At 35.6% G+C, this 8,532-nt stretch overlaps 1 protein-coding gene across 15 annotated transcripts in view; it reads right to left on the bottom strand.

Moving 5' to 3' along the window:
• The window catches only part of AHI1 (Abelson helper integration site 1), a 194,821-nt gene that overhangs the window by 162,429 nt on the left and 23,860 nt on the right, over positions 1–8,532 (bottom strand). For all 15 annotated transcript variants that reach the window (XR_003681424.2, XR_003681426.2, XR_003681425.2 and 12 more), the window contains 2 exons: positions 2,474–2,693; positions 1,306–1,498 (listed from right to left, as the gene is read on the bottom strand). Coding sequence is in view for 12 of the 15 variants with exons in the window: in XM_024122533.3 (XP_023978301.1) it covers positions 1,306–1,498; positions 2,474–2,693 (413 nt within the window). In the remaining 3 variants the exon portion in view is untranslated. The remainder of the gene's footprint in view (positions 1–1,305; positions 1,499–2,473; positions 2,694–8,532) is intronic.

Raw genomic sequence — 8,532 nt, 5'->3', positions numbered from 1 at the left:
GCCCCAGCAGGGAGGGGCCCCCGTACCGAAAAAAAAAAAAAAAAAAAAAAAAAAAAAAAAAGTGGGCAGAAGATATGAAGAGACATCTTTCTAAAGAAGACATCTGGCCAACAGGTATGTGAAAAGATGCTCTACATCAAACATTATCAGAAAGATGCAAGTCAAAACCACAATGGGATGTCAGCTCACTCCTGTTAGAATGGCTATCATCAAAAAGATTAGAATGAGTATTGGCAAGGATGTGGAGAAAAGAGAACCCTCGTGCACTGCTGGTAGGAATGTAAACTGGTGAGGCCACTGTGGAAAACAATATGGAGGTTCCTCAAAAAATCAAAAATAGAACTACCATATGATCCAGCAATTTCACTTCTAGGCATTTATCCAAAAAACCCACAAAAACCCTAATGCAAAACTGTTCATTGCAGCATTATTTACAATACAGATGTGGAAACAACTTACGTGTCCACTGATGAATGAATGCATAAAGAAATTGTGGTATACACACATACACACACACTGGAATATTATTAAGCCATAAAAAATAATGAAATTTTGCCATTTGTGACAACATGGATGGATACTAAGGGCGTTATGCTAAGTAAAATAAGTCAGAGAAAGACAAATACTGTATGATCTCTCTAATATGTGGAATCTAAACAAACAAATAAACTAACCAAGATCATAGATACAAGAACAGACTGATGGTTGCTAGGGGTGGGGGGTGGGGGTTAAGAGAAATAGGTGAACTGGTTTGGGGTTTTTTTAGTTTAAATAAATTTAATTCTTTAAAATAAGTCAGCTCACAGGCGCTCTACTCCATAAAGCTTTCCCTGACTGCTATGACCCTCCACTAACCCTTGACATCTAAGAAGTTCTACTTCATTTTGGTTATATGATACATTGTATTAGTCAAGCGACGTGTATTTTCTTCTTTATTTCTCCTAATAGTATACAAAATCTTAAGAAGTCTGATACAGTTAAATGAGTTTACTCTTTGTGAAAAGGATTAAAAATGGAAGACTGCTTAGACATAGATTAGATTCATCACTTCAGTGAATAGTCATGGCATTGTTGTAAGGATTAAATAATACACAGTAAATCAAATGGCTAACTACTTGTACTAGTAAAGGCTCAGCAAAGACACGATTACTTGTATCTCCATAGCACATTACAAATACATTATTCCTAGAGGTCAAATTCTCACACTACTTTGTTGTATTATTGATCTACTAAAATAATAGCTTATATTTGTGCTATTAAAATATTAACTAAAATTTAGTTTAAATTGCTCTATTCAATTCATACCTCAAAGAACAGGATGACTTTAGGACTCTCATCAAAATCTCGAAGCAAATAGGGAAAGTTTTCATTAAATATAATTTGTTCTTCCCACTCCGGAAGTCTTGATTTTAACTGTTTAAAGTCATATGGCTGGGTCATAATAGGAAGAATATAATCCACATTCTCTTTTTCATAGTAAGATGAAACAGGCCGTTCACTGTTCAAAAAAGATACTTCCATTAACATAGTTCTTTACAATTTTAAGGCAAGAAAAAAATAAAAATAGAGTGTTCAAGGTGAGGTAACCAAAAATAATAAACAGCCATGATACATAAGGAAAAAAATTTTATCTATCTAGAAAACTACGAATTTTATGTGACATAAAAGTAGTAGCATCTTAGTTTCATCCTGTATTTACATACTATCAGTTTCATAGAATTATTTTATTATTTACACATAAAGTGAGAGGTGTGATTACACCTACACCTTTGGCATACAAAGTTGGAATTAAGTAACACCTTCAGAATCTTAAATGAGTTTGTGATAAACTAGTACATTAGATTTAAATAACAAAATGATCACAACAGGATTGTAAGTACTCTGAGGTGTGTCATATTTTCTTTGTATGCTCCAAGACAAATGAACAAGTGAATAACCTTTCTGATAATTTTCAAGTTTCCCAGGCCTGCCATTTTTCCAAGCAAATAATTTTTTTGAATTCTAGTACTGTCATTTATTTTATCAATATTATACTTTCTATTTGGGCCTTCAAACACATATTAGCTACAGAATTAATATTAGGAAAAATTAAATTCAAGACATTTGTCTCATCTGAGGCATAGATAACATATTAACTTCAAACGAAAAAAATGAGGTTAGAGACAATTAAAGCAGTGCCACATAAGATGATTTACAATGCAAGTTAAATGCCATACAATGAAAGTTAAGCTTGGGAGAAATTCTCTCAACTCCCCTTCATTTAAAATGAATTACTGAATTAACACATGTTCTCCATTTCTTCTAGAAAACATACTGATCAATATCAATGGTTGATGAACACCTACAATTAGTATACCATTCTCTAATACAAATCCATAGCTCTATTCCCATTGACTGTCAATGGCAGAAAAAAGAGACTTCTATGGTAGACAGTTTCAATTTCAAGGGTTGGCTGTGCAATTAAAAAAATTACCTATCATCTTTCTTGACATATAGACCAGTATTCTCATCAACCACATGAATTTTTACCATCGGGTGAGAAATCATAAAATCTGACTTAAGTCGATCAGTTCGGTGAATGTAAACTCCCAGGACAAGGTCATCATCAAGCAAACATTTGGGATAAATTGGACTATCTCGGCTTGTTATTTCATGAACACCGTCACCATCAGTGTCTTCATTATCATCTGAAACTACAAGTATGGAAGAAAATCAATGTTATAATTAATTGTTCCCATAACAATACACTCAACAATAAACACTGAATTTACAGATTATCTAATCCTAGTGCTCCATGATTATTTGTCTTTGTTAACAAAGGCACTTCAAGGAAAAAGAAAGAAAAAGCCAGATAATAGCAAACTACACTCTGAGAGTAAATATTGCATTTACTAATGCACTAAAATAGGGTGAGGTATCTTTTTTTTTTTCCCTAACAAGCACTAACAACATAGAAAGAAAAAAATGAGAGCCAAAGACAAAAAAGTAATTTCATTTAGAAATTTTCTAAGTGGAATATGTATCACTAAAATTTCTGCTTCTGGGTAGGATGAAGTAGGATATTGCAGATCAATGTTTCTGGTAACAACAACTTGAAAAAGCCAAATAAATTTTGAAAACCTTATTTTTAAAGGCATCAGAAAAGTACAGAAACAATTATCGTAGATGGACTAAAATTCCAGAGAGGGAGAATCCGTCAGGGGTAAGCTGATGGACTGGCAACTGTTTCAGTGTCTGGGGACATTTGCTGATTAGCATATGAGCAGAGGACCCAAGAAGAAAGTCACTACTGGGAGAAAGAGTAACCGGCAAAATTTTTAGCGGGTGCATGGGGTTAAGTGATAAAATCAGCCTCAAACACAAGGCCAATGTGAGAGGCTAAAGAGGTAGTAAAACTCCCAGTCTTGTGGTACTAGGAAACAATGACCCACCAGAGGGAGGGTCCTGAAACAAAACAGGCAAGGAGGAAGCCCTGGAGGGCATGGTCATTTTATGCCCACAGCCACTTTTCACCTGGGGTCACTTACCAACTCTGGGCGCATCTAGAGGTTGAGAATCCAGGCGTGGCCCCTGGCAGAAGGCCCTTACTGGGGCACAGAGAAACCAGCAGAGATTTTGGCGTTCACGCGGGGTTGGAGTGACAAAATTGGAGACTTGAGAGGCCTCAAACACATGGCCAGTGTCTCCCTCAAGACATTTGCCAAAATTTGAAGTTGCACGGGGCAGAAGGCTAAAGGACTAAGCTGAAACCTCTGAAAGGCAAAATGGAATCTCCCAAAGTCTTTTAGGGTAGACAAGACAAATACCTGCCAGGCTCTCAATTTGAAACACCTGGAAGGGCATATCCTAGGAACAGGGCAAATCAGAGATAGAGTCTTACCAATACTGTGACCCAGATCTGACTTAGCTCAGATTAGCTGAAATCAGTTGCCCACCCTGTCTGCATAAAAGTGGAAAGAGGGGGCTTCCCTGGTGGCACAGTGGTTGAGAATCTGCCTGCCAATGCAGGGGACACGGGTTCAAGCCCTGGTCTGGGAGGATCCCACATGCTGCGGAGCAACTAGGCCCGTGAGCCACAGCTACTGAGCCTGCGCGTCTGGAGCTTGTGCTCCGCAACAAGAGAGGCCGCGACAGTGAGAGGCCCGTGCACCGCGATCAAGAATGGCCCCCACTCACTACAACTGGAGAAAGCCCTCGCATAGAAACGAAGACCCAACACAGCCAGAAATAAATAAATAAATAAATAAAAATACAATTAAAAAAAAAGTGGAAAGAGGAAACCCTCTCTAGTGGAAGATAAAATCATCTGGAGCCTCTGGCATTCTGTACACGATGTCCAGCATATAATAAAAAAGTTACTAGACATAAAAGAGGCAAGACTGTATGACCAATAACCAAGAGAAAACAGAAGCAGACCCACAGATGATTCAGCCTGGAGTTAGCACAGGAAAGATGGACAAAATTATTTTTAATAATAGAGACTTTCTACAGAGAATTGAAACTCATAAAAATAACAGGCATTATGGAACTGAAAAATATAATGTCTGAAATTAAGAATTCAATGGATGTGTCTAAAAGCATACTGGACAAAGGAAGACATTATTAGTGAACTAGAAGAAAAGTCAATATAAATATCCAAAGCATAATGGAAAAAAAACAAAAAGAATATGGGGGAAAAAAACATAAGAAACGTGGACAAACTCAAAAGAGTTTGTGAAATTATAATCTAGAAAAACAGGAGAGGATGATGAAGAAGCCATATTTAAAGAAATAATGACTAAGAATTTTCCACAACTGATAAATGATATGAATCAGTAAACTCTAAGCAGGGTGAATTTCATCAAAGCTATATTTAGGCATAGCATGATAAAACGGTGAAACCAAAGACAAAAGGAAAATCTAAACAGCAGCCAGAGGGAAAAAAAAGACAACAGTCCCCTCAAAGGGACAGAAATAAGACTGCAGTTGGGAACAAAAATGATGGAAGCCAGAAGACAACTGTATGATTTCCTGTAACCTAAAATTATATATTAGCAAATATGCTTCAAAAATGAAAGTAAAGGCATTTTAACACAACAAAATCTGAGTGAATTAGCAGGCCAGCACTAAGAGAGAGAATAAACTGAATTCTTCAAGCAGATGAAAAATGGAAGTAAAGGAAAAAGTAAATTTTGGGGTGAATATAAATTAATATCAACTGTACAAAATGGCAACTGTAACATCTGTGAAGTTTAAAATATATGTAGGCCAAAAATACAGGATAAGAACCTAGAAGGCAGGAGGGGGGATAGATGCAGAGAAAGAAAGCATCTGACGAAATCCAAACGGAGTCAAACTATTCTCATGTTTTAGCAGTGTTGGCGAAGTGTATTTTGTTAGGGAGTTAGTTTGTATTAGACTATAATAAGTCAAGAATAAATTTAATGTTCTTCAGGGTATCAGCTAAAAGATAGTAGAAATATGTGTAATTAATAAGTTAATAGAGGGCACAAAATTTTTAAAGTAACCTGAATAATTCAAAAGAAGGCAAGGAGAATAAGGAACATAAAACACTTAGGTCATATGGAAAAACTAACAGTGAGGTGATAAATATAAGGACACAGAAAGGTCGCAAACAAGAGGATATTGGGGGAGGCACAAGAGCACTTCACATTTATTGGGCACCTGTCCCCAAGGAGTTCACAGCCTGGGGGCTGAGACCCCACACGTGCTGGAGTAGGAGAAGAAAAGAGGTGAAGGCAAAAAGGAAAGGAATACAGACATACTGTGGCCCAAACAAAGGTGGTACAAAGCAGGCACACACAGGGAGCCTAGGGGCTAGTAGAGGAATGAAGTACTGGCAAGCCCTGCCTAGATCTGGAGACCATGAACCAAGCACAGGTTTGAAGGCTGTCCTTTCTCAACCAGGTTGGCACCACCTAGGGGTACACTGCGGATGATGCTGGAGAAATGAGGAAGGGAAAAAATGTACTATGCAAACTCAAACCATAAGTAGACTTTAAGGGAGAATGGTTACCAGAGATAAAGAAGGACACTGCATAATGATTGCTATAGACTGAATGCCTGTGACTCTCCAAAATTCATATGTTGAAATCCTAACCTTCAATGAAATAGTATTAAGAGGTTGGGCCTTCAGAAGGTGATTAGGTCATGAGGGTAGAGCCTTCATGAATGCAATTAGTGCCGTTATAAAAGAGAATCCAGAGAGCTCTCTTGCCCCTTCCACATTGAATCTGCAGGCACCTTGATCTTGGATTTCACAGCCTCCAGAACCATGAATAATAAATGTTTAAAGTTTAAGCCATTCAGTCATGGTATTTTGTTATAGCAGCCTGAATGAACTAAGACAATAATAAAAGTGTCAATCTGACAGGAAGATATAACAATCCTAAGCATGTATATATATTCAATAACATAGCTCCAAAACATATAAAGAAAAAAATGACAGAAATAAAAACAGAAATACAAAATAATAGTGGGAATTTTAATACTCGTCTCAGTAGCTAATACAATAAGCAGACAAAAACAAAAAATCAGTAAGATGAGAACACAATAAACTTTATGTGATATACATAGGACACCACCGCACCCAATGACATCAGAATTCATGTTCTTTTCAAGTGCACGTGGCATATTTACCAAATCGATCATAAGCTGGTCATAAAGAAAGCCGTGATAAATTCAAAAGATTGAAATCATTCACAATATGTTCTTTAACAACAATGGAAGATAAAAACCAAAAAAAAAAAAGATAACTAGAAAATCACCTGCTGCCTGAAACTAAACAATATGCTTCGAAATAATGAATGATCAAAGGATAAATTTACGTGGAAATTAGGAAATATTTTTATGGAATGATAATGAATATAGAACATATCAAAAATTTGTGGGATGCAGATAAAGTAGTGCTTAGATGGTAACTTAATGTGTTAGATGCATATAAAGGAAGACTGAAATCTTAAAAAATCTACCTGTAAAGCTAGAAATCAACAGCAACTCAAACCCAAAGAAAGCAGAAAAAAGGAAATAATATAGATAGAAGAAATCACCAAAATCAAACACAAATGTATAATAGACAGAAATAAAAGCTAGAGGTTGGTCCTTTAAAAATATTTATAAATTGAAAATCCTGAGACTAATGAAGAAATAGAGGGAATCTAATTACCAATATCAAGGGGTACCCTTTCAGATACTACAGACATACAAAATTTCAAAATCCACATTAAATGGACAAATTCCTCAAAAAATACAGTCTATCAAAGCTGACAGAAGAAATGGAAAATATGAAGAGTCTGGTATTTATGAAAGAAACTAAATCTGATTTAAAATTCTTTCCACAAAGAAAACCCTGGCCTAAGAGGCTTTATTAGTAAATTCTTCAAACATTTAAGGAAGACGTAACACCAATTTATACAAATACTTCGAGAATTGAAAAGGGAAGTATTTCCCAATTCTTTTTGAGACCACCAAAACCTTGATATTAAAAACTCTGTGTATTTTAAGAAAGAGTAGTACAAACCAATCTCTCTCATGACTACAGTTACAAAAATCCTTAACAAAGTATCAGCAAATCAAATCCAGTAATAGATTTTAAAAAAGAGAGCTAATACATCACAACAAAGTGGGTGCCCCCCACCTCTGCCAGAAACATAAAGTTGGCTTAATATCAAATAATGATTAACCACATTAATAGAAAAAAGGGTGAAAATTAATATGATTATGTTGACAGATGCAGAAAAAACACCTGATAAAATTCAGTATCTAGTCATAATAATTAAAAAAAACTATTAGCCAATTAGGAATAGCCGGTAATTAATCCAATAAGAGGTATTTACAAAAAAACCTATAGCAAACATCACAGTCAGTGGTGAAATCATGGAAGCTTTCCCCAAGGCTGAGAGCTAGAGAAGGATACTTGTTATTGTCACTTCTATTTAACACTGTAATCAAAGTCCTAGCCAGTGTTATCAAGGTAAGAATAAGAAGTAAGACATAAGAACTAAAAAAGAAGCAATAAAACTATCATTATTAACAGAAAGACCTATTATAAAGCTATAGAACTAAGACATGGTGGTGGTGTTGGTGCAAACCATCTAAGGATAGAGACTAGTGAAACTGACCCACTTACACAGTCATGTTATTTATGATAAAAGTGACACTGAAATGCAGAGGAAAAGCTCTCTTCAGTAAATGGTACTAGGTCAATTATATATTCATATGAGAAAAAAATGGGTCTGGACCACTACCACTATTAAAAATCAATACCAGATAAACTGGAAATCTAAATGTGAAAGTGAAACAAAAAAACTTTTAGAAAATAATTTACCGAGAAACATCTTCAGGACTTGGGAAAGATCTCTTAAATCACAGAAAGCACTTAACATCGAAGGGAAAAATGGATACATTGGGCTATATAAAATTTTTTAATTCTGCTTTTCAAAAGATACCAGTAGGAGAAAAATTATAAAACCCAGAGTGGGAAGATATTTGCAATCTATATGTATTTATATCTGAGAAAAGACTGCTATCTAG

Source organism: Physeter macrocephalus, chromosome 10, assembly GCF_002837175.3.
Source record: "Physeter macrocephalus isolate SW-GA chromosome 10, ASM283717v5, whole genome shotgun sequence".
Taxonomy (NCBI): Eukaryota; Metazoa; Chordata; class Mammalia; order Artiodactyla; family Physeteridae; genus Physeter; species Physeter macrocephalus.
This window is presented reverse-complemented; position numbering and strand designations above follow the sequence as displayed.